The 25,806-nt window shown below is 32.8% G+C and overlaps 1 protein-coding gene across 3 annotated transcripts in view; it reads left to right on the plus strand.

Annotated features, from left to right (window-relative positions):
• Window positions 1-25,066, plus strand: part of Bltp3b (bridge-like lipid transfer protein family member 3B) — a 92,211-nt gene extending 67,145 nt beyond the window's left edge. For 2 of the 3 annotated variants that reach the window (XM_015482886.2, XM_048803320.1), the window contains exons 15-21: window positions 203-378; window positions 5,393-5,535; window positions 6,465-6,615; window positions 9,546-9,799; window positions 10,139-10,247; window positions 21,011-21,195; window positions 22,584-25,066. In XM_015482886.2, coding sequence (XP_015338372.1) covers window positions 203-378; window positions 5,393-5,535; window positions 6,465-6,615; window positions 9,546-9,799; window positions 10,139-10,247; window positions 21,011-21,195; window positions 22,584-22,703 — 1,138 coding nt within the window. In that variant the 3' untranslated portion in view covers window positions 22,704-25,066. Of the gene's footprint in view, window positions 1-202; window positions 379-5,392; window positions 5,536-6,464; window positions 6,616-9,545; window positions 9,800-10,138; window positions 10,248-21,010; window positions 21,196-22,583 lie in introns of those variants that run through there. The other variant, XM_048803322.1, reaches the window with a different exon arrangement.
• Window positions 25,067-25,806: the final 740 nt, after the last annotated feature.

Consider the following 25,806-nt stretch of genomic DNA (forward strand, 5'->3'; position numbering starts at 1 on the left):
TTGTGGATACTATGCATGTATTTTAATTTTGTTAGAAGTATTTTTAAGGTAGAGTTCTTCACTCTAAGTGTGATACTTTTATTTTTCTCTATTATGTACATGAAGTGCATTGGTTTTATTTGTGACTTACCAGTGGTTTTCATATATTTATAAAGTAATGTAACTATCATGTGTACTAATTTTCTATTAATTTTATTAACAGTGGAAAGCCTAAGGAACATTTGCCATCCAACCTGGCTCCACTCTGTGTTTCTTATAAGAACATGAAAAGAAGTTCCTCACAAATCTCACTGGACACCATTTCACTTGATAGCATGATTTTGGAAGAACAGTTGTTAGAAAGTGATGGAAGTGATAGTCATTTATTTTTGGAAAAAGGTAAAACAACACAGTTTAACAGTTCTTATGTATAAACAAACCTTAGAATCAAAATTATAGTCAAATATTTTCATTTACATGCAATAACTATTAATTATGTCCTCCCCAAAAGAGTCATTTTATTTATACAGACATATGTAGAGTATGTATTTCTATTGGTTATATCTATGTTATGTTTTTCTATTGGTTATGTATTTCTGTTGGTTATTTCTATTGGTTATTCCATTTCTTCTTCTTCTTTTTTTTTTTTTTTAGTTCTAAATGGACGCAATACCTTTGTTTTATTAATTTATTGTTATGTGGTGCTAAGGATTGAACCCAGTACCTCAAACATGCTAAAACAAGCACTAAACCATTGAGCTACAACCCCAGCCTTTCCATTTTTCTTTTAACCAGATATTTCTTTCTCTCTATAGCTGACACCTAGCAATCATTTGCATGCAATCATTTAGATCATAAAGTAGCCAATATGAAGGCTACCAACCTTTATTTCACAGACTCCTATATCTTGAAATTTGATTAAGTGGGCCTGATATGCTTGACAGAAATATATGATTCCCCATTTCATTCAGAGGTATGCAGTACCCAGTAAAGGCCACTATAAGTGACTTAGGAAGTAAGAAATGTAGTCCCGTCAGTAAGGCATTGGTGTCTTTGTGAATAAAAGTAAAATTGTGGACCATAGTCAGAGAATTGTTGCCACAGACTCAGAAACATGGGAAAACAGAGGCCAATTGAAATTATTTTCTATTTGAAGGGAAATAAGCCCCTTGGTGCAGCTGAAAACAGCTTAGATAATTAATAATACAGTAATATATAGGTAATAGCATAATAAGTATTGCTAGATACTATCTCAGTTCATTTTGTGCTGCTATCACAAACTACCACAGGCTGGGTAATTTGTAAAAGAACAGAGATTTATTTTTTTGTAGTTCTGCAGCCTGGAAAGTTTAAGACCAAGGCCCTGGAGGATTTGGTTATCTAGTGAGGGTTATATCCTTAGGAGGGAGGACTGTCACAATCTCATGTGATAGAAGGCAAAAGGCACAAGACCCTAAGTGAACCTCTTTTAAAAAGCCCTTAATCCCATCCCCCGAGGGAGGGGCCCTCAGGACCTCTAGGCCCTTGACAATACATGAATTTTAGAAAAGACATATTCAGATCATAGCAGGCATTTAAATAGTTTATTTCATTTAATTTGAACTGCATCCTTATAATAATAGTAGCTAACATTTATTTAACACATTTTGTTTTGACACTATTCTGTATGCTTTCTATTATAAGGTAATACATTTATCCCTCAGAACAATCAATAATGTGCTGTTATCTTCAGACAGGTTAAGAGACAAACCCAAGGTAACACAGCCAAGTAAGTTGTTTAAATCCAAGTATTCTGATACTGGAGCCTTTATACTAAATTTTCTCAAGCCTGTGTGAGGTATAACCATTTATTCTCACCCTCATTTTACAGTTACGGAAACTGAGGATCCCAGATGTAAAGTCATTTGCCTATAGTCACATAGGTAGAGCTGGGATTGTCACTTTTTGCTTGTTCTAAGCTAATATTGAGTAGGTGCTTACTATACCATTTACCATTTTAAGCATTGTACATACTGTATTTAATCTTCAAATAAATTTGAGACAGGGACTATTATTATGTCCATTTTAAAGGTGAAGAAAACAAATTCTTAGGAGGCTAAACAGCTTATCCAAGGTCACATAATAAGGGGTAGAGTTAGTATTTGAACACAGACTCTTTTTAAGCTTGAGCTCTTCTATCTGACCAGTATAAGTCTTTTTTAAAAAACATTTTTATTAGTTATCGATGGACCTTTATTTATATATATGTGATGCTGAGAATTGAACCCAGTGCCTCACACATGATAGGCAAGCGCTCTACCACTGAGCCACAACCCCAGCCCTAGAATAAGTCTTCTTAACCACATGTATCCTTTACATAAAACTCAGAATAAAAAAGCTGTCAGCTAGATCCCTGTTCACTATCACTTCATGAGAGATCATAGTTAGCCTGCCTTTTATGATAGATGTCATTTAGTAGCAATATCAAACACTTATTAAACATTCTAATTACTCTGTAAACTGCGTTAAAATACAGTGTTCTATTTAATCCTCAAAACAACCATATAAGGGATTAATGTATTGAAGTTTACAGTAATTAGGTATCTAGTTCAAAATTAGATAGCCAGGAAGTAATAGAGGCAGATTCATCATCTAATCTGACTCATGAGCCCAAACTTTTAATCACTACCCAGACTTGGGGAATGATTACTATGTGTAAACAAAAATCCCTAATCTAACCCTACTATAGGTAATTCATAGCAACCTCCTGTTCTGCACAAAGGTTGATGAGATACTCATGTGGGTCATACAAAACTGTCATAGATTTACAGACATCTGTAGTTGCCCTCTTCCCTTGATAGTGTAAAATCCTTCCTTAACAGGATTTCAGTAATTTAATACAAATATTCTTAAGAAACAAATGTTCCTATGGCAAATATCCCCACTTATTCTCAAAAACATAGTGCATAGTGATTTTTTTCTAATAATTAAATAATTAAAAAAATGACTACCATTCAGTGTTGAAAACTTGGAAAATACAACTGTATTTGTAAAATTACCCAAAAGACTCATATTCTGGAAATAGTCTATTCTGTGAATTAATGCGTGTACCTATATAAATATATGTGTGTATATATATGTATTTGTCAACTTATTACATATGATTATATAACCTATTTTTATTGTATTTCCTAATATTATATAAACTACTTTGAAAATATTTTTAACATATATAAAATTGTAATAGAAACGTACCATTAACTTTTAGACATTTCCCTAATGTTGGATATTTAGATTGTTTATAATTTTTCACAGTTAAGAAGATGCTATCATGGGCTGGGGATGTGGCTCAAGCGGTAACGTGCTCGCCTGGCATGCGCAGGGGGCGCTGGGTTCGATCCTCAGCACCACATAAAAATAAATAAATAAATAAAGATGTTGTGTCCACCAAAAACTGAAAAATAAATATAAAAAAAAAATTTCTCTCTCTCTGTCTCCCTCTCTCTCTTGCTCAAAAAAAGAAGATGCTATCATTAATGTCATTATTCATGCATTTTTCCTACTTTTTTAGTTCCTATCTCAGATTCCAGCAGTATAATATTTTTGGGATCTTGAAAAATATTGATTTTTGTGTGTAACATTAAATAATATACATTCTTAGTTCTCTTGAACTCTTAATTATTCTATTTATGTTAAGAGGAATTGATATTCACTAAGAGGAGACTCCTGTGGTTTTTTTTTTTTTTAATTTTATAGGAAATGTATGAATAATCTTTTATATATGAGGAAAAAAATCAGATAATATGGAAATATCTGCAGTAAAAATTGAAGATTCCACTTTAACATCACCCTGAATACATCCTTGATATCATTCCTTCACTCCAGATGTAACTACTATTAACTTTTGATTATATATAGTTCCAGACCTTTACCTTTGTGTTTTTATATACATATGTGGGTGTCATACACATATACACATAGGTTAACAAACATGCCTATATATTTATGTGTATACATGTTTATGAATATGTATATAAATACTTCTAAACACATAGCTGGACTCCAGCCTTCCACAGTCTAACTCCTAATTTGTCTTCTTACATCTGCTCATGACCATTTGTAGCACATTCTTCATTCCATGGGCAGAATGCACATTTCATTGTGTTATTTTCCAGTTTAATCTTGATCGTTTTACATTTCTCTAAGGCTATTAAGCTTAAAATCCTCAATCTTAAATGTTCCGTGTGATTTGACCCCTGGTTCTTGTGTTTTTACATGTGCTTACTACACTTCAGCTATATTGTAGAATACTGCAGCCTTTGACTAAGTTTCTTATAAGACTCCCACCTTGGGATCTTGTACCTATGCCTGGAAAGCTCTTTTTTTTTCCTATGTACTTCAGCAAAACTACATAATCAAAGATGCTTCTTAACAGGCTGGGGTTGTGGCTCAGTGGTGGAGCACTTACCTAGCATGTGTGAGGCACTGGGTTTGATTCTCAGTACCACATTAAAAAATAAAGTAAAATAAAATAAAGATATATACACATATATAAAGAAGCTTCTTAAACCTCTGACTGTGAGGAAGGCCCTTTGAAATGCTTATGTTGGCTCCTCATATCTCAATTGTATTTACATTCATTTTATGTGGTTCATTCATCTAATAGATAACCTAGGTTAAAAGCCAGTTATATAGTAGTGGTGAATATAATAATAAATTGAGGCTTTTGTTTTATTTGTCTTTGGGTTTTCTAATCTATTTTTTGTAATAATTTATTTTATGGTCTTTTCAACTATTACTCTGTGATGTACATATAATTTTTTTAGAATTTTACTATAGATAAAGCTGGTATGGTGACTTATGCCTGTAATCCGAACAACTCAGGCAGAAGCAGGATCACAAGATCAAGGCCAATCTGGGCAATTTAGCAAGATCCTGTCTCAAAATAAAAAGAACTAGGGATATAGCTCATTGATAGAGGACTCCAGATTCTTTGATCAGTATTAAAAAAAGGTTTTTAAAATGCAGATATCAAAACCCAAAAAAGCTCACTGGGAAATTTAGGCAGTAGATAAGGGTGGAAAATCATCACATCAATAATTATGATAGTTCTGGAACTATTTACTGTGGATAGATAGGGGGACACAGATGAAGCTGACCAGGAACCAGCACTGTACCTAAAGTGGGAAAAACACACCCTTGTGTTCAGTAGTGAAAGACTCTTTTTTTCATACTAAATTTAAGACTTTAATATCTTTAACATTTTATTATGGAAATTATTATTATTTGCTAGGTAATTATAATCTAATTTTCTTTGCTTATTTTTCAAACAAGGCTATGCTTGAGAAGGAGTTGGTTAGATAAAAGCAACATTGTTGGTTCATATGTAAAATTGATTTTAACTTATTATTTATTATTATTTTTAACTTTTTAGAAATTAAAAGGAACTCAACTACAAATTACCAGAGCCCAGCAGAGAGTCTGAATACCAGTGCAACTCTGCAGAATTATGGTGAAATTTCTCCAGATGCCATTAGTACAAATTCAGATGGTGCTCAAGAAAATCATGATGACCTGGTAATAATTTCAGAGGGATTCTATGAAAAGAAATGCTCCCAACTTTATTTCATATTTGAAATGTGCACATTTTAAGACATTAATATATAAAAGAATTCTTTGATGGTAGATTTACTTTGTTCCTTCTACCTTTAAAAATGTTTCCTTCTTGCTTAATTAACTTTTTTTCTGTGTTTTACTTTTCTAAATTTGTTTCTTTCATATTGAGGAAGGCAAAGTATTTCTGTCTTTTATTTTTTGACCTATATATTTCCTCTTTTAAAATATACTTCAGAAAGTTTGATGACAAGGAAAGTAGTCTTTAAAATAAGGGGCTTTCTAAAAATGAAATGTTACTTGTTTGTTTTAAACCCTTCTGACCCAGTGAAAGATTTTATGAAAGACTTGAAACATATATTCTACCCTGCTTTTTTTTAGTGAAAATTATTTTACATAGAAATGTAGCATAATTAATCTTTTCCATTGAAGTGTTTTCTTTTGACTGAAAAGAAGCTGAAGTTTCTCAGTACCTGTTAAGTATCTCTTATTTAAGAGGATTTTGGAATATTTGCATATATATATATATATAAAATGAGATATCTTGGTGATGAGACCTGAGTATAAACAAGAAATTCGTTTGTTTCATATATGTCTTATGCACATAGGCTGAAGTTAATTTTTTACAGTATTTTTAATAATATTGTGCATGAAACAAAAGTTTCATCGTGTGGAATTTTCCACTTATGTCATCCAAAATGTTTTGGATTTCTGATCTTTTTAATTAGGGATGCTAAACTAGTATAATGTAACAATTGTGGTAGGTCATAAATATATTTTTGGTTTGATAAGTCATAATTGTATCTTTAGAGGTTAATGCTTATTTTCTTTATTTCTTAAATTTTATTTTGAATTAGTTTATATGCTAATATTATTTATGCAACTATTAATAGATGTCAGTTGTGGTGTTTAAAATTACTGGAATTAATGGAGAAATTGACATCCGAGGAGAAGATACAGAAATTTGTCTTCAAGTGAATCAGGTGACAACAGATCAGTTAGGCAATGTCAGTCTTCGGCATTACCTTTGTAATCGTCCAGTTGGTAAGATTTTTTTTTTTTTAAGTTATTTTTCATACCAAATATCTAATGATTTAAACTTTTTTTATATCTTATATATGGCTCATCAACAGTTCTTCATTTCATATAGTTGAAAACAAGAAAAATTGCACTTATGAAAAAATTTACTGTTATATTTGCCATATGTGCACAATTCTATATCTGATATAATACATTGAAAAAATACAGTTTTGTATAATATCAGACAAGTGTGCTATCCACCTCACATCCAGAGAATGCTGCAACATGTGCCAATTATCCATAAGTCATTGCCATAAAACCCTTTGTTTTTCCTTTTCTTTTGGATTTGTTGTTGTTGCTAGGTTTTATAGTTTACAATGTGTCTGTTCTTCAATATTCAGGAATTTTATATTAGAAGTGTAAATCCTAATAACATGTAAAATTGGAGCTTGGGTTGTGGCTCAGTGGCAGAGCGCTCGCCTTGCGTGTGCAAGACCCTGGGTTCAATCCTCAGCACCACATAAAAATAAATAAGTGAAATAAAGGTGTTGTGTCCAACTACAATTAAAAAAAAATAAAGATAAAAACATGTAGAATTGAGGAAGCTAAGTTTTTATTTGAAAATATTTCATAGTTGGCAAAATATAAAAAAGAAGTGATTTGAAATAATAATTGAAAATCTAGATCTTACTGTATACTCCACCCAGCACTTTTCAAATTGTACTCTTATTTTCATTTCGTTTAATACCATGTCCTATTTTGGAATGCCTTATATATGTTGATTATATAGTCAGTGCTAATACTTTATTTTGTCTCAACTTTCCCAGTTGGTTTTTTGAAGATAAGAAAGAAAAGAAAGGAAAAGGAGGCAATGGGACAGGAATAAAGGGCTAAAAAAAACCAACAGAGAATTTAGTTTGAACATTTTATACAATAATAAGCAATACTAGCAATGATCATGTTTGATCAACAGTTTGTATACATTGTTGTGTATACACCTGAACACAATATTGTAACATTTTTTTATGTATACTATGTGTATCTTATATTTTTTTCATAGGAAAACATGACACAGTAGTCCCATGGCATAAGGGTAGTAGAGAGGAGTGATTTGGTAAATATTTTGTTTTATCTCTACTCCAAAACATTTTTTCTTTTTTTGTGCTGCTAAGGATTGAACCCAGAGCTCACACATGCTAGGCACGTGTTCTACCTCTGAATTGTACCTCCAGCCCCACCAGAATATTTTTTTGTTTGAAATTAATTCTGGATTTCAAACAAATTCTGGAGTTGATATATATATGTTTGTATGAAGATATAGATGTAAATATCTGTGTAGATAAAAAAAAAGACAAAGTAAAATCACATTAACCAAGTAGTTTGTTGTGAATTTCTCTTATTACTAAATCAGCAAGTTAACGCTTATTCTTTTTTTTGATATAGGAGAGAGCACTATTATCAGTTTGTGGTTGTTTCTTTTACTTCTTTTTAAAAAATTAAAATATCTGAGTTTTAAATACTTAACAAATTTCAGAATTATATATGATATTATGTATTTATTTTGAATGTTAATAAATGTTACTACATTAATTAAGAAAAATTTTGTTCCTTAAAGCTTTAAATACAACTTTCTACCTTGAGTTGTATATGAAGACCTATCCTTGGTACATAAATATACATATCTTTAAATTCATGCCACTACTCCCTTACAAAAATGTATAATTTGTCCTCTATAAGACTGTTCATATTCATGCTGAGGGAAAATAAAGTCTTTCCATCATAGATTTAATTAGTTGAGTCTTCTTAAGATGACCCTTGGGATAATTAAATTTCATACCTCAAAAACAGAAATGACTTTGCCTTTCCAGAACAGCTGGTTTGTTTTTAGCTCATGAGTTTTTTTAATTATGAAATTGGTCATATTTTTCTCTTTGTTTCTAATAAGTTCATTTTTCACACACATTTAGCACACAAATATAAATAATATATTTTGAGTTGTTAACCTTATCACCTGTCTTCACCTTTTCTATCACTTTCTTACTTGTCTCCTTTATCTGATATACCATATTTATATTGCCTTCTATTTATTTTGGAACTGAGTAGCATAGAATAAAATAAGAAAAATAGTTACTATGATTGTCAGTTTGCAAGTAAATTACTTCAGGGATTCCACTAATAATAGTTTTTTTTTTTTTAATTAGATATTCTGTAAGAGCTTTATTAAAATTTAAAATACTTTTGAACTTGAGTATTTATATCTCTGTAAAGTATGTGAAATTATATATTTATATTTCTCTATATGTATGTGTGTGTATTCTTTAATTTCAGTTTTAGTTTTATGAGGTTTTCTCTATTTACTTTTCTATTATTGAAGGACCCAGTTTAACAAAAAGGTGTAAAACCTCAGACTTTTGCTACTTCTTGAGAGATGGTTTGAGTCACTTTAAATGTCATGACTATTTCTTCATCACAGTTGTCATTATGTTGTTACAAATGCATAGGTAGATATACAAATACACTCTAAGTATCTGAGGTATATGTCATATCAGTTATACTATGATGTGTTTTTTCTTATTTCCAAAAAACCAGAAATTCAGAAAAGTCAACATTTTTTAAATTTATTTTTTAGTTGTACACAGTACTTTTATTTAATTTATTTTTATGTGGTGCTGAGAATGGAACCCAGGGCCTTGCACATGCTAGGTGAGCGCTCTACTGCTGAGCCACAATCCCAGTCCCAGAAAAGTCAACATTTTTGTAGTAGAAAGGTTGCCTAGAAAAATTGGAATTATGGTATGCATGGTGTATTACTTAAATTAGAGGTACAATGTTAAACTATTTCATCTAGGATTGCTTTAATATACAAAGGGATTATAACCTCTTAATGACAAATAATAGTGGTATTTTTGAATAGCACCACAAAATGATGATTTTTTTATGTTCATTTTCCTTAGGTTCTGTTCAGAAAGCTACAATTCATTCCAAATCCTCTCCTGAGATTTCTCTGAGGTTTGAAAGTGGGCCTGGTGCTGTAATACATTCTCAGCTTGCAGAAAAAAATGGATTTCTGCAATGCCATATAGAAAACTTTAGTACTGAGTTTTTTACATCTTCTCTTATGAATATTCAACATTTTTTGGAAGACGAAACTGTTGCAACTGTCATGCCAATGAAGATAGAAGTTTCTAACACAAAAATAAATTTAAAAGTATGTTGAAAGATAATTTTATATTTTCAAGTTACACATGTTCACATTGCCTACCTGGACTTTGACTCATGTCTAAGATTTTGCCTTATATATATAATACATACTCTATTTAAGAAAATGAATCTTTTGGTCTTTATGGTGAATGATATTGAGATTCTTAGAAATTAGAGAATGGCATAGTAGAGCTGGTAGTTTTCTTATTTTTATCAAAGCATGTATAGATGTATTTCTAACTCATTAAAATTTAGTAGACTAAAGTAATGTTTATATTAAATTATTATTTTAATTTCATTATTTACTTTAACTAGAACATGCCAGTATTATGTCTCTTTTCTGTAGGATGACAGTCCTCGGAGCTGCACAGTCTCTCTTGAACCAACTCCTGTAACTGTGCATATTGATCATCTTGTGGTGGAGAGAAATGATGATGGCTCTTTTCATATAAGAGGTATATATGAAAAAATAATTTAAAATAATTTAAGCTGTGTGTAGTGGCACATGCCTATAATCCCAGCAAGTTGGGAGGCCGAAGCAGGAGGATTGCAAGTTTGAAGCCAGTCTCAGCAACATAGCACGACCTTGTCTCAATATAAAAAATAAAAAGGGGCTAGGGATGTAGCTTAGTGCTAGAATGCCCTGGGTTTATTTGCCAGTACTGCACACACAGACAAACACACTCAAAAAGAAAAATACAAATGATCACCTCAGATTTTGGAGTTAAATTATTTATATGCTGATTGTTTCTTTTCACTCATTATTTATTTTGAATATATGTATATATGTAATAGTAGATGATTGAGGGACACTTTCAGTACATTATAATAAAATAGTGTATATAACTCCTTCATAGTTGGTTTAATACCTTTTCTACAAATGTGTTTTGAATGAAAGTGTGAGAGGCTTTCATGATCTTACATGACTCTTGATATTCCTTGTTCTGTTTTGTTTTTAAACTCTTTCTTATCTCTGTTTTCCCCTGTTCTTTTCTGTATACTCCCCTAACCTGGTGCTGTGCTTGTAATGGGACTTGCCTTGCAATTTTACATCTCCATGTTCTTCTTCATTAGAATTACTCATCTCCATCATTCCAGTGTTATTTCAAGCTTTCATTTTCAGTGATGCTTTCTTTATAATCTGACGAGAAATCTTATAATGCTTATAGTAATTTCTGTGCATTAGTTACTTTATAGTACATCGCTGGATATTTATTTCTCTGTTAATGCTTGTATCACCGCTCTAACAAGATTTTAATATATCTAATGTGAAGATCTTATAAGGTAGTGTGGAGTAGTAGAGTTGTGAGTCAGTAGTTACAGATGTTTTAGTTCTAGTTATCACTATTTTAGTTGCTTGTTGAAGATGAAACATGAGTGACTGATATATGTATCTATTTCATCTCCTATCAAAAACCTTATGAAAAGAAAATGGGAAAAGAATAATAAAGTCATTTTCAATATTGCAAAAGAAGAATAAGTATCACCAGGGGGTCATATATTTGTTAAAAAATTCAACAGAGAGCAAACCACAGAGGCAAAACTTGATTAGTATGTGGCCATAAACTCATGAAAGATAGGACTATTACTGAGGTCAGAACATTTTGAAAGGTACGTTTAACTTGACTCTCCCCTCTGGAATTTGGGCTTAACTGGAGACTCTCAGATTGGAGTCAGGCCAGCAAAGAACAAGATGGCAGCTTCATTACTGATAAAAATCTCAGATGGGGAAGGTAACTTAGGTCTTTGAGAAGAAAGGCTTGATGCACAGCTATCTTCCAAATGTTTTAGCTTCCAAAACTGTTTCATAGAAAATGCAGAACAAAATGCATTTTTTTTATAGGCAAGTCATATGCCAAAGTAAGAAGAGTCTGAACCGGGGCTGGGGTTGTGGCTTAGCGGTAGAGCGCTCGCCTAGCATGCCCAGGCCCTGGGTTCGATCCTCAGCACCACATAAAACTAAATGTTTGGAATAAATGTATTGTGTTCAACTACAACTAAAAAAAGTAAATATTAAAAAAAAAGAGACTGAACCGCACATATGTAGTTCTTTTTTTCTAAACTCATCAATCAGGTAAGTCATGCCTTCTTCCCTGGGAAGAGGTGAGAGTCCAAGAGAACTCTGCTAGGGAAGTTCCTCTTCAGAAACAGGAGAAATCTTCCCACCAGCATACTGACATTAGAATGGGATACTGAACAGTAGCATCTAGACATTGCTTTTTGAAATCTTTACCTGTATTTCTACTTAGTAGCAGACTCCAATAGGGTGTGCATATTGACTAAGGGTAAATTCTGCAGCTGTTAGGCTCCAGGAAAGAAATGACTCGAGTTGATTAACTTGGCTATTTAATTCAGTGGCACAGTCCCTCCTCTCTTACCCACAACCACTGGAGTTTATCTACAGCAAATAGAATCAGCATCTATAGTCAAGAAAATGGGATAGACATACATCCAATAATTCTCAAACATTTGAAGAAAAGAGTACAATCAGCATTCATAACTGTAAATAAGGATAGAAAAGGAGATTATTAAAAAATTTTTGGAATGGAGGCTGGGATTATGGGTCAGTGGTAGAGCTGTTGCCTCGCATGTGTGAGGCACTAGGTTCAAGTCTTAGCACCACATATAAATAAGTAAATAAATAATAAAGGTCCATTGACAACTAAAATATTTTTTAAAAATTATTGGAATGGGGGCTGAGGTTGTGGCTAATTGGTAGAGTGCTTGTCTAGCATGTGTAAGGCACTGGGTTAGATTCTCAGGACCACATATAAATAAAGGTTCATCAACTAATAAAATAAAAAAAATTATTGGAATGGAATAGAATTGGGAATTCAGAAATAAAGTCTCCCACTTATGATTGATTTTTTTTTTGACAAGGCTGCCAAGATAATTCAATGGGGTAAATGAGGCGTTTTCCTCAAATGATGGTGAAACTGCTAAAGGAGAATGAACCTCTTCCTTTTATCATACACAAAAATTTACTCTAAGTGGATCAGAAACTTAAATGGAAGAGCAAAAATATAAAATTCTTAAAAGAAAGCATAAAAGTATATCTTCTTTTTTAAAATTTTTATTTAACTTATTTATTTTTTGTGTGGTATTGAGGATTGAACCGGGTGCCTCACATGTATTAGGCAAGCACTCTACCACTGAGCCACAGCCCCAGTGAAGATGTCTTCTTGATCTTGGGTTAGGCAAAGCTTTCTCTGATACTATACCAAAAGCACAAATGACAAGAAAAAAGGATAAATTGGACTCCATCAAAATTTAAAACTTTAGGGCTGGGGTTGTGGCTCAGTGGTAGAGTGCTTGCCTAGCATGCGTGAGGCACTGGATTCAATCTTCAGCACTGCATTACAAAAAAAAAAAAAAATGAAATAAAGGTATTGTGTGGCCACCTACAACTAAAAAATAAATATTAAAAAAAAATTTAAAACTTTTAGTGCCTTAAGTGATAACCATCAAGAAAGAGAAAAGACAACCCATAGGTTAGAAAACATTTGCAGCTTACTTATTTAATAAGAGATGGGTATTCAGAGTACATAACAAACTCTTATCAGTAAATGATATATTTTATCTTAACAGTCAAAAGGTAAAATAACTCAGTTTTGAAATTGAAAAAGGAATGAAGACATATCTCTAAAGAAAATGTATAGATGGCAGTAAGCACATGAAAAGATACTTGACTTTATTAGCCATTAGGGGAATTAAATCAGTGCAATAGTGAGCTACCACTTCATACCCACTAGGATAATTGTAATCAGAAAGAAGCTGGGTTCAGTGTAATCTTAGTGGTTCAGGAGGCTGAGACAGGAGGTTTGCAAGTTTGAGGCCAGCTTCAGCAACTTAGTGAGACTCTGCCTCAAAATTTAAAAAAAAGAGGGCTGTTGCTGTACCATTGCAGCTTAGTGGTAAAGCACTTCTGGGTTAAATCCCCAGTACAAAAACAAAACAAAACAAAACAAAAACTTGAGGGGGGGGATAATAATAAGTTTTGGCAAGGATGTAGAGAAGTTGTAACCCTGATATATTGTTGGGACTAACAAATAGTACAGATTCTTTGAAACCAGTTTGGCAGCTTCTCTTAAAATTATAAAGTTCCCTGTGACTTAGCAATTTTACTCATAGGTATCTGTGCCAGAAAAATCAAGACATGTCCATACAAAACTTGTCCATGATATTTACAGCAACAATATTAACAATTACCCAAGAGTAGAAATGACTGAAATGTCGTAGTGCAGTGAGTGGATAAACAGAATATGTTGTATCCACACAGTGGATTATTTATTATTCAGCAACAATAAGAATGATGTAGTTATGCTCTCTACAACACAGATAACTTTGAACTTTATGCCAAGTGGAAGAAGCCAGTCAGAAAAAGACCATTGATTGTATGACTCCATTTACATGAAATGTGCAGAACAGGCAAATCCACAGAAAGAAAGCAAATTAGTAGTCTGAGAGGCCTGGGGTTAGAAAGGAATAAGAAGAGACTGCTAATGGTTACGAGGGCTTTTTAGGTGGGTAGGCGGGTACCAGGGATTGAAGTCAGGAGCACTCACACCACTGAGCCACATCCCCAGCCCAGGGTCTCACTGAGTTGCTTAGCACCTCGCTGTTGTTAAGGTTGACTTTGAACATGAGATCCTCCTGTCTCAGTCTCCAAAGCTGCGCTGGGATTACAGGTGTGCACCACTGTGCCCAGCAGGAACAACAGATTTTTAACATAAAGAAGCAAGATTTGTTTTATATGGGAGGTCTCACATATTATCTCATTCTATTACTAAAAGTAATGCCATGAAGCAGACTGTGATGTTATGTCATTTTTCTCATGATGTAGAAATTAATTAGGGTCTTTGGTGCATGAAGTATACAACAGAACACACAGCCTAGTGTTACATACATGTAGCTTATATGTTAATGTATCAGAAATATGACTCGGTAATATGTCAGCTATGATAAATATTTAACAGTAACTTTTATTTGCTTTTAGAATTTAGAAGGACATTTTAGGAATGATTTAAATAACCTTCTCAAACAGTTCATTAAGAAATTTCAAACTGTGGTGTTTTTTTCCCTGTCTCAAAGAAACAATTTTTTAGGAAACATGCACATTCAAAATAGTCTCATTATTTTTGTAGGTGTTTGTTGGTGGTGATAATAGCAGCTTACCTAATATTTCTCTTCTTTACTTCTTTCCCTTTCATTTAGCATATTCTAAGCTATACTTGCAGCTATTCTGAATGTGATTAAATAAAATCCATTATTAAAGAATAGGTGGTTTTATGCCTACTTTTTACTACTTATCACAGTACTTCACACTTCTTGGAAAGTGTTAAAAACACTTACCAATTTTTCAGTAAAGACTTTAAGGAGAAACTTCAAATAACTTTTCACAAAACTACAAAGCAACATTCCACTTTCCTTCTTGCTCCAGTGTAAGTGTGTAACTTAAGAGGAAAAAAACCAAAATGTTTGTGTGTTTACGCAGAGCCATGTATTGTTAATTACCTTTAACAGTAGTGCAGTGGCTCTAAACATATTTTCCATCCATGTAGTATACATTAGAACACACAGCCTAATGTAACATACATATAGCTTATATGTTAATGTATCAGAAATATGACTCACTAATATGTCAGCTATGATAAATATTTAACAGTAACATACATATAAGCTATATGTATGTTACCTAGGATCTGGTGTATTCTCATCCTTCAAGAACCATGGCCCAATATGGCATTGATTCTCAACCAGAGAGGTAGTGAAGGAGAGGGGCAATGTATGTTTATACTGAAATATATTTATTACATATATTCTTTTCATCACTACACCTAAAGTAAAGCCTGTTAACTCAGTATGTGACTAGGGAGGAAAAATAAATAGAAATCTTCTGTTTGAATGAACAGAGAACTCTTTAAAGTCTATTGTGAAGTATTTGCCAAGCATCTACCATTCTTATAAGAAGAAATAATATTTGAATATTGATTTTTGGTTTATAAGGTTTTTCAGCTTATTGATTTCTTACCATAACTCTTTGAGATAGTTAATGCAAATATTCTTACCACTTTTTGTCAATGAAGAAATTGAAGTTTAGGCAGATTGAGTCTACTCTAGGGGAAAATGTTTGCTGCTGTGAGGATTCTGCACATTTCATTCAGTGAGGGGCATTGATTTGTTTATCAAAATGTGTAATGCTAGAACTGATAATTGCCCCTAAAATTTGAAAGATTATTTTAAAGAAAAGGAAATTCATCTTTCTAGTAATAGACTCCAATCACTCCTGTCCTTATACTGGTTCTGTTCTTTTTCATCTTTATTTTCTTCCTCCTGCCTCTCCTTTCCCATGCCATGCCCTTCTTACTTCCTCTTCCTCCCTTCTCCTTTTTTATTGTTTGACTATGTCTTCCTTCTTATGTCTTTTATCTTCCTTTACACACACTTTCCCTTTCTGTCTTTCCATTCTCCCTCCTCACATTGTCCTCCACTCTCCATCTTCCTCATCTACTTAGTCTACTCCATTCGTTCTTTTCCCTTCCACTTGTTCTTCTTTCTCCATTCTGCTTCCCTTTTCTGACTGCCTTTCAGTGGTGGAAGTAAATGAGTTTCTGAGTTGTGTAGCCAGTGGCTTTTTTTATTCATAGGAGCCCATGGTTAGGGAAACAGTAAGCCCAGAATAAGCCCTTGATCCTCCTTTATCTTCACCATGGCCAATGTAACCAGCTTTAATCTTTTGTTTATGTTGGCATTCCATGTCAGATTTCATTTAAAAGAAGAGATTTACTCTTAAAAGTTAGAAAAAGTGCATTTAAAAATACTGATCAATTAGTATTTTAGGAGTGTTAAAAGTCTTAAGGTTGGGCTGGGGATATGGCTCAAGCGGTAGTGTGCTCGCCTGGCATGCGTGCGGCCCGGGTTCGATCCTCAGCACCACATACAAACAAAGATGTTGTGTCCTCCGAAAACTAAAAAATAAATATTAAAAAGTTCTCTTTCTCTTAAAAAAAAAAAAAAAAGTCTTAAGGTAGAAACAGCAGAGAAGAATTTGGCTTTCCCATGACATAGTACTTGGGTTGCTCTTAAATGCATTACCAAGCCGAAATGGTATTATGTTATTCTGAACCAGTATAATAGTTTTTGTTTCTTGTTATTATTACCATAAATCATAAGTGGTAGAAGACAATCGTATAGTGGGTAGTTTCTGAGTTTGTACCACTATAATGAATGGAGCCATCCAAAACTCAGCTTATTAGCATTTATCCATTTAGAAAGAACTATTCCATTTTTATACACAGAATGGGAGTGGAATTGATATAACTCTCATGGAGGGTTATTTGACAGTATGAACAAAAGCTTTAAAAGTGTTTGTATTCTTTGACTTAGTATTCTTTTCTGGAAATGTTTTTTGTGGGGAGAATTATATTGCACGGAGTTTGTCTGTCTGTTCATAGTTTGATTTGACAAACTGCCCTTCTTTCATTCCATGTGATTTTTTTTCTCCCTGTACTGGGTCATTCCATGTGATTTTTGAAAGACCTGACTGTTGGATGACCCTGTCATAAGAGTGGGAATAGGACCCAGCTTTGCCATTGAAAAGATTTCAGCTCATGATTAGTGATCCATGAGTTGACTGTGACTCAAGCATTCTGAGTCCATTTTGCATATTTATGAGGGAATCAAGAAAGGAAGGGTCACCGGTAGCTACAGTGGCTTTTTTTTTTTTTTGCCATCATGACTAAACTGTTACAGAGGAAAAGGAAAGTGGACACGAAAAGCAGAGAGTGAGGTTTCCAACTTTTCAATTCTTTGCCAATATTTGCTAGTTATCTTTCTTTTTTTAAAAATTGATGGTTTTATTTTATGTAAAAATACCTTAATAATTCATGTTCATTCTTTCAGGTTTTTGCCTACTACTAGTTATCTTTTTGATTATAGCCATCCTAGTGGATATGAAATGACATTATGGCTTTCATTTAATTTCCCTAATAGCCAGTGATGTTAAGTATTTTTTTTTTTTTTTTGAGCACACTTCAGGGGACTTTCCATTTTTTTTTTAAATTTTTATTATTGGTTGTTCAAAACATTACATAGTTCTTTTTTTAATTCTTATTGTTGGTGTTCAAAACATTACATAGTTCTTGATATATCATATTTCACACTTTGATTCAAGTGGGTTATGAACTCCCATTTTTACCCCGTATACAGGTTGCAGAATCACATCGGTTACACATCCACTGATTTACATATTGCCATACTAGTGTCTGTTGTATTCTGCTGCCTTTCCTATCCTCTACTATCCCCCCTCCCCTCCCCTCCCCTCTTCTCTCTCTACCCCCTCTACTGTAATTCATTTCTCCCCCTTTTTTTTTTCCCTTTCCCCTCACTTCCTCTTGTATGTACTTTTGTATAACCATGAGGGTCTCCTTCCATTTCCATGCAATTTCCCTTCTCTCTCCCTTTCTCTCCCACCTCTCGTCCCTGTTTAATGTTAATCTTCTTCTCATGCTCTTCCTCCCTGCTCTGTTCTTAGTTACTTTCCTTATATCAAAGAAGACATTTGGCATTTGTTTTTTAGGGATTGGCTAGCTTCACTTAGCATAATCTGCTCTAATGCCATCCATTTCCCTGCAAATTCTATGATTTTGTCATTTTTTAATGCAGAGTAATACTCCATTGTTTATAAATGCCACATTTTTTTAATCCATTCATCTATTGAAGGGCATCTAGGTTGGTTCCACAGTCTAGCTATTGTGAATTGTGCTGCTGTGATCATTTATATGGCAGTATCCCTATAGTACGCTCTTTTAAGGTCCTCAGGGAATAGTCCGAGAAGGGCGATAGCTGAGTCAAGTGATGGTTCCATTCCCAGCTTTCCCAGGAATCTCCATACTGCTTTCCAAAATGACTGCACCAATTTGCAGTCCCACCAGCAATGTACAAGTGTACCCTTTTTCCCACATCCTCGCCAGCACTTGCTTTGGAGTAAACTTTGAAACATGTGAGTCATTCAACATTACTGCATTTTTTCAAACTTTGACTCTTCTGGGTCATTTGCAATTCCATATGAATTTTAGAATCAGCTTGATAATTTTTACAAAAAAGCCGGCTGGGATTCTGTTAGTGATAATGTTAAATCTGTAGATCATTTTGGAGAGCATTGCCATCTTAATAATAGTAAGTCTTTTAATCCATGCACATGGAGAATTTTCCATCTATTTAAGTCACTTTAATCTTTTTCAAAAAAAAAAATCTTTTTCAATAGTTCAACCATGTTTTGTATTTTCAGAGTATAAGTTTTGTACTTTTGTTAAATTTATGCCTAAGTATTCCTCTTTTTTTTTTTTTTCCTTTTTGGCAGTTCTAGGCCTCATGCTTATTCTTTTTGAACAAATTTTAAATGGAATTATTTTATAATTTTACTTTAAGGTTCTTCGTTATAAAGTGTATAGAAATAGAATTTTATTTTGTATATTAATTTTTGTATCTTGCTGAACCTGTTAGTTCTAATAGTTTTTTAGTTGATTGCATAGCTTTTTTTTAAATATAGAAAACCATAAATCACATCATCTGTGAATAAAGATAGTTTTACTTCTTCCTTTCCAACCTCGATGCCTTTTATTTCCCTTTCTTGCCCAGTTGCCTCTAGGACAGTGTTAAAGTGATGAATGCATACATCCATCCTTGTCTTGTTTGTGTTTTTGGCAAAGAAAGTATCCAGTTTTTTCACCATTAAATATAATATTAATTGTGGAGTATTTGTAGATGCCCTTTTTTTTTTCAAATCAAGCAAGTTGTCTGTGCCCACTTTTTTGCTTATTTTTATCAATGAAAAGTGTTGGATTTTTGTCAGATGCTTCTTCTGTATCTATTATGTTCATGTGGCTTTTGTTTTTTATATAATAAATTGCATATATAAAGCATTACACTTATTGACTTTTTTCTTGTTAGGTGAAACTTTTACTTCTGGGATCAATCAATCCCTTTTGGCCATGGTATATAATTATTTTTATATGTTGCTAGATTCAGCTCGCTAATGTTAAGGATTTTTTTTTTTTTTAAAGAGCGGGAGAGAGAGAATTTTTTAAAAATATTTATTTATTTTTTTAGTTTTTGGCGGACACAACATCTTTGTTTGTATGTGGTGCTGAGGATCAAACCCGGGCCCGCACGCCAGGCGAGCGCACTACCGCTTGAGCCACATCCCCAGCCCTAATGTTAAGGATTTTAATGGACATGTTCATAAGCACATTCATGTTAGTTTTTTTTTTTTTAAGAAATTCTTTGGCTTTGGTATCAGGGTAAGACTGGCTTCATAGAAGGAGTTTGAAGTGTTCTCCTTCTGTTTTGGAATAATTATGAAGGTTTGGTGCTATTTGTTTTTGTTTGTTTTCAGTACTAGAAATTGAAACCAGTTCCTTGTTTATGCTAGGTAAGCACTCTACAGCTGAGCTACATCTTTATCCCTTTTTAAATTTTATTTTGAGATGGTATCTCACTGGGTTTTCTAGGCTGGTCTTGAATTTGTGATCCTCTGGCCTCAGCCTCCCTAGTTACTGAGATTACATGTGTGTGTGACCACAACCAGTCTTTAAAGCCATTTGGGTCTCAGTTTTTCTTTTGGGGTAGTTTTTAACTAGTTATTGAATGTCTTTGCCAGCTGTATGTCTATTCACATTGCCTTCTTGAGTCCATTTGAGTAGTTTCTGTCTTCCTAGGAATTGATTTCATCTCAGTTATCTAATTTATTGGCATATAGTTATTCCTTATTGTCATTTTTATTTCTGTAAGGTTGGTAGGAATATCCCTTTTATTTTCTTACTTTTTAAAAAAAATATTTTTTTAGATGTTAATGGACCTTTATTTTATTCATTTATTTATATGTGGTGCTGAGAATTGAACCCTGTGCCTCACACATGCTAGGCAAGCGCTCTACCACTGAGCGGCCACAACCCCAGCCCCAACTTTTTTTACTTTTGATTCTGATTTTTTTTTTTTTAGTCATTCTTACTAAAAATTTATCCTTTAAAAAAAAAAATCTTTTTCAAAGCTTTTGGTTTTACTGTGGGTTTTTTAAATTTTCCCCCATTTTCTGTCTCATAATACTGTCCTCACATGATAGGGATATAGACTCATATTAAAATTAGTTTTTCATAGTAGAAATTATAAATATTGATCAAGTATTTGGAAATTTTATCTGAGTATTTTGTTTGACTAGGTTCTCATATGCTTAACACTGGAAATGATTTGAAAGAAAATGTCAAAAGTGATTCAGTGTTGCTGACCAGTGGAAAGTATGATCTGAAGGAACAACACAGTGTCACGCAAGCTACTCAGACAAGCCCAGAGGCTCCTTGGCCAGTTAAATTTCCTGAATGCTCCTTTGACTTTACTAGAGAACAGGTAATAGAAACCCTTTTTCAGATTCAATTTCAGCAATTAAAATAATTATTAATATACTAATAGGTAACACATTATTTGTTTACTTATTTAAGTTAAACATTGAGTATTATTTAACAGACATTTTACATATTACATCTGCTTCATTTTTATTTTAATGACTGAGTAATATGGATGTGGATATATTATCATTTCTGAACTTTCCTTTTAACATTTGCTAACATTCAAGTTGCTTCTGATTTTTTTTCCATGGTAAGTAAACAAAATGCTCAGCAGGGTTTTAATTTATACATAATGAGTTTATTCATCTTTTCATCAAGGATTTATTGGATAATAACTCTGAGCAAGGAATATAAAATTGAGCAGTTCCTGTCTGTAGAAGAACTCAAAATCTGGTGGGACAGACAAAAGTTTGTTAACAGTGATTACAACATACTGTCAGGTGCCACAGATTGGGGGAAATATAGGGACACATCGTCATTTGATCTGTCTATAAGGCAGAACTTTTTAAGCTAAGACTAAAGGAGGTCTGAGAACTCTTTGAAATTGAATGTGTATGTTTTCATATATCTGTGTAAATGCAAAAAGCCCCTAGTTTTATTGTCTCCTCCTGTCAGGGTTAGGAATGGCTCTTATGACAACAGAATACTTGACCTAAGTCAACAAAGGGGACAGAAGACTTATTGGCTATCTAGAGGAAAATGTCTAGTTGTATATTCAGATTGTGAATTGTGAGTTTGGAGCTCAGGAAACAGATTTATAAGGGTATCTGGTAGTTGAACTGTGGAAGTAAGTGAGACCATCCAAGAGAGTGACTCAGATGACAAAAGAAGAGACCAACTATGAAATAAATAGAATATGGAAATTAAACATTCTCAAGAAAAAAAAAGGAAGAAGTTGGCATAGGTTGAGAGAGAAGCATGAAAAGAGCTGTGACATAAAAACCATAAAAGGAGAGATGTTTAGGAAAGGGGAAAGTTAGCAGTATCCAAAGCCATAGAGAGGTCCAGTGATATTACAGTGAAACAAAATCACTATTAAATTTGGAAATGAGAAGTTAATTGTTTTGAACTATGGGGTCAAAACTTAAGGAAATTTTTAAAAATGTTTTTTAAATAACTATTTATTTTTATGTGGTACTGAGGATTGAACCCAGTGCTGCACATGTGCTAGGCAAGTGCTCTACCACTGAGCCACAGTGCAAGACCCGTAAGGACATTTTTAATGGCATATGTGTTTCTGAATAGCTTCTCTAAGGAATTTTAAGTGGACCCACACTAGCATTGGATATTTTTACTATCCCAAGTGTCAGACCTTTGGATACTCTATAAAATAGTGTATTTAAATTTTCTGGAAATGATTGAATTCTCTTTTCAAATTTATCATTTCAGCTCATGGAAGAAAATGAATCTCTTAAACAGGAACTGGCTAAAGCTAAAATGGCTCTTGCAGAGGCTCACTTGGAAAAAGATGCACTTCTTCATCATATAAAGAAGATGACAGTTGAATAACAGAAGTGACTGTCAAAAGTTAAATGACAGCTCTGGTGTAGGATGGTTATATAAATAATGTCGATGTTATGTTACCAATTAGTGGAAGACTTTCCTTTTCATGAAAATAAAATGAAATGGAATGTGAAGTAGTGACTATTCCAAAGCCAGTTTAGAAAATATTAGGTACGAGCATTACAATCTTTTGATTGTTCTATGTTTTGGGGTTTAAACCTCATTTAAACTGGTATGATCTAGGAAAGTCAGTACATACTGTAAAATAATTACATGCCTAATGAAAAGAAGATGTCATTTCCTAATTGTTATATCTCATTATAAACTTTTTAAAAGAGGAAAATGAAAACCTGTCATGTTCACTCAGATTGAATTTATTTCTCACTATTTGTTAATAATTTACTATTATTTACAAAGAACAGATGCTTTTAGGGCTAATGTAAAATAAAAGAGCTTACATTTTAAATGTTATTAAAATTATGTACTGAAGTCTATAATTATTTAATTACTGTAAAATATCTAATCAAATTAATAAATTATATAATTAATGAGTTTAAGAACTCTGAAAAATCTTCACCCTCTTGAACTTACAGAGTAACTTGAAGATGTGACAAATGATGGGTAAATTGTGTAAGTAGAAGCTATAATTTTCAAAAAAAGGTGGTACAAATGTAAAAATAAAAAGCACAAATATTAGAATATATGGCCATGTGATTTAAAAGCATTACTTGTACATTCCTTGAAACATTTATCCTTAGAAGTAATTTAACTATTCTAAGTTTAGCAACATTTGTAACTGTAAAATTTTTAATTAATACTATTTATATTATTTCTTTACCTTTATCTTTCCTCTTTGAGGAGAATATTTTCAGAGAATTTGCTTTTCATGAACATAAACAATTTCATACCATTCTTGTAGTATCAGATGGGTGTTTACACATATTGAATTTATAAAGCTAGTTTTGATTAAAGCTTATGTGAGATATATATATATATATATATACATATATAGTCTATAATAAGAGTCATTAGTAAGTTTTGAATTCTATTTTCTAAGGATTAAGGTTGAAAACACGAGAGAATCTCAATCATGCATTATGAAATAAAAATACATGAGTATTTAAGAAGTAGGCTTTTGAAGATTTAAAATATATTTCTGATAGAATTAAAGTAAATGGTGTCTATTTTAAAATTCACGTTCTTAAATATATAAAAGAACATGAAACAACTGGACTACTCTTTAACTTGAAAATTCTAAAACCATGTTGCAACATTTTATGGTGCTTTGCTTGTTTGGTATATATAGCCATACTTCTATCTGAGTGCTTGAGAGAAAATACATATTTCATCTATGTTAGTATTGAATGAAGTGATAGGTTTTATTAAAAACAGTAAACTAGAGGGTTTTTTCCCCTATATTATTCATTTTCATTGACAATACTTCAAAATACAGGCATTGTTTGTAGGGGCTAAAGATCTAGCCAAGAACAAATTAAATTGTTAATACCTCAAAATATCTTAAAAAATTATGTTAAACTATGTTAATCTAAAACTGTATCATAGCCTTAGATTAAATGCAAAGATCTAAAGATTTAAAATGCATAGTGTATGCCCTTATAAGCTTAAACATAGCTTATGAACTTTTGATTTATCTGTACGTATTCAGCAAAAGCAGTCTCTGTTGTGGAAAAGAAGGATCAATGGGACATTAACTTCTTCTGTGATGACAGTGTTTCTCAGGATGGACCTATTCCTACAAATTTTAAGTTTTTCTATGGTATATTACAATTGCTTAATGTTACATAAGCTGAATGTTTTTCTTCTTCCTTTTAAATGTATATGTAGCCTTCCAAGATAATCATATAAACAACAGAGACAATAATACTCTGAGCCTTCTTTTTATATGCTTTGTTGGATTTTTTTTTAATTTATGAAAAATACTATTGAGGTTTAAAATTCATGAGACAAGTTCATACAGATTGTAATTCCCACAATAAACCCTGAGAGGTAGGTATTATTCAGTTGTTGTATGTCTGGGGGGAAATACCCTAATCCTCAGAAAAGATGAATGAGTTGATTAATCACTGTTAGTAACCCAGCCTTTTGACTTAAAGCCCAGGTAAATGCGTTTACTTGAGCTTAGTTATTAATTTGCAGTGGGGATGATAAGGAGAGGGATTGCTGTCTTACCTGTTTTCCAGAAACAGGTAGTATTTTGAATAGTGTGCATACGTTGATAGATGTGTTACTGTGTGTGTATATGTTATTCAAACTACTTAAAAGATAGTGGGACAATTTTTGTTTCATTAATCTAATCCCAAATGACATAGCACTGTGAGAAATACGGTAATAAACCTATTATAAACTTACAAGGGATTTTTTTTAAATGACTCTAAATTGGTAATAAACTTGTCATAACTTGAATTTTCCTTGGTTAAATCACTAGCAGGCATATATTTGTGATTGAGGAATAGAAATGGTAATTGTGTTTTGCTTTTTATTTGCACTCATTTTTGTTGGAAACTTTTTAAAAAATATTTACTTTTTAGTTGTAGTTGGACACAATACCTTTATTTCACTTATTTATTTTTATGTGGTGCTGAGGATCGAACCCAGGGTCTCACATGTGCCAGGCAAGCGCTCTACTGCTGAGCCACAATCCCAGCATTGGAAACTTTTTTAATGAATAAGTAAAAAATGTTTATATTTATGTTGTCCAACATGATGTGCTGATGTATATGTACATCATGGAATAGTTAAATCAAGCATTTTAACCTTTGTATCACTTCACATACTTTTTGTGTGTGGTAAAAATACTTAAAATCTACTCTCTTAGCAGTTTTCTTCCTGACCCAGTAGAGGATTGAACTTAAGGACACTGGACCACTGAGCTATATCCCTAGCCCTTTTCATTTTTTATTGAGAAATAGTCTCACTAATTTGCCTAGTCTGGCCTGGAGCTTGTGATCATCCTGCCTCAGCCTCCACAGTAGCTGGGATTATAGGTAAGCATCCAGCAGCAAGTTTCCAATATACAGCATATTGTTATTAACTGTAGTCACCATGGAGTATCAATGGTCTCCTGAACTATTCCTCTTAACTGAAAGTT

This window comes from Marmota marmota, unplaced genomic scaffold (assembly GCF_001458135.2).
Source record: "Marmota marmota marmota unplaced genomic scaffold, marMar, whole genome shotgun sequence".
Lineage (NCBI taxonomy): Eukaryota > Metazoa > Chordata > Mammalia > Rodentia > Sciuridae > Marmota > Marmota marmota.